Source organism: Priapulus caudatus, unplaced genomic scaffold (genome assembly GCF_000485595.1).
Source record: "Priapulus caudatus unplaced genomic scaffold, Priapulus_caudatus-5.0.1 Scaffold3714, whole genome shotgun sequence".
Lineage (NCBI taxonomy): Eukaryota > Metazoa > Priapulida > Priapulimorpha > Priapulimorphida > Priapulidae > Priapulus > Priapulus caudatus.
This window is the reverse complement of record NW_014580775.1, coordinates 11,508-12,480: the sequence shown is the minus strand read 5'-3', so window position 1 is coordinate 12,480 and position 973 is coordinate 11,508. Positions and strand designations below refer to the sequence as shown.

The 973-nt window shown below is 32.2% G+C and overlaps 1 protein-coding gene across 4 annotated transcripts in view; it reads left to right on the top strand.

Annotated features, from left to right (window-relative positions):
• The window catches only part of LOC106819566, a 16,865-nt gene that overhangs the window by 8,404 nt on the left and 7,488 nt on the right, over positions 1 to 973 (top strand). For 2 of the 4 annotated variants that reach the window (XM_014824180.1, XM_014824177.1), the window contains 3 exons: positions 202 to 275; positions 545 to 623; positions 860 to 933. In XM_014824180.1, the coding sequence (XP_014679666.1) occupies positions 919 to 933 (15 nt within the window). In that variant the 5' untranslated portion in view covers positions 202 to 275; positions 545 to 623; positions 860 to 918. The remainder of the gene's footprint in view (positions 1 to 201; positions 276 to 544; positions 624 to 859; positions 934 to 973) is intronic. The other 2 variants (XM_014824179.1, XM_014824178.1) reach the window with 2 other exon arrangements.

Here is a 973-nt window from a genome sequence, read left to right as displayed (position 1 = left end):
GCTCCTAGATATTTATAATTTCTACTTAACCAAATATGAAAGATCGTTTGTTAATGAATGATCATTCTACTGTGTGACTAAAATAATATGACACAGAACTATTCTTAGTTGTTTTAAACAACGGTAGCAAATAAACATGTAGGTAAGTAACAAATATGACTAGAATTAGAAGCTTATTTATTGCTGATGTTTTTTGTCCAGGTAGCGTCCTACAGCTAACGTACGGAGGGGATCTAGAAAGCAGATACTGGAGCTCGTCAATGAAGATTGTAAATGTAAAATAATCTATAATGATCTATTTTATCTTGTAAATTCAGCACTAATTCACACTTAATTACAATTTCATACAGTATTCAACAAACCGCAGTTTAAGTATGAAACCTGGTTTATCCTTAAATTTTACAGCATTTACTAAAATAATAGCTAGGGATCAGAATTTTGTTAGTTATTGTTTTAAGAAATGAGTAGCAGGTGAACATGTACTTGAGTGTAACCAATATCACCAAAGATGCAAGCTTATTTACTGATAATAATTTTTGTCCAGGTATGATCCGGGCCGACAGCCACCATATGGAGGGGATGAAGAAAGCAGATACTGAAAGACGACAAAGAAGATTTTAAAAGTAAGATTAACTATTCGCTGCTATATGGCTCGAGCTCCTAGATATTTATAATTTCTACTTAACCAAATATGAAAGATGGTTTGTTAATGAATGATCATTCTACTGTGTGACTAAAATAATATGGCACAGAACTATATTCTTAGTTGTTTTAAACAAGGGTAGCAAGTAAACATGTAGGTAAGTAATAAATATGAGTAGAATTAGAAGCTTATTTATTGCTGATGTTTTTTGTCCAGGTAGCGTCCTACAGCTAACGTATGGAGGGGATCTAGGAAGCGGATACTGGAGCTCGTCAATGAAGATTGTAAAAGTAAAATAATCTATTTAATAATCTATTTTATCTTGTAAAT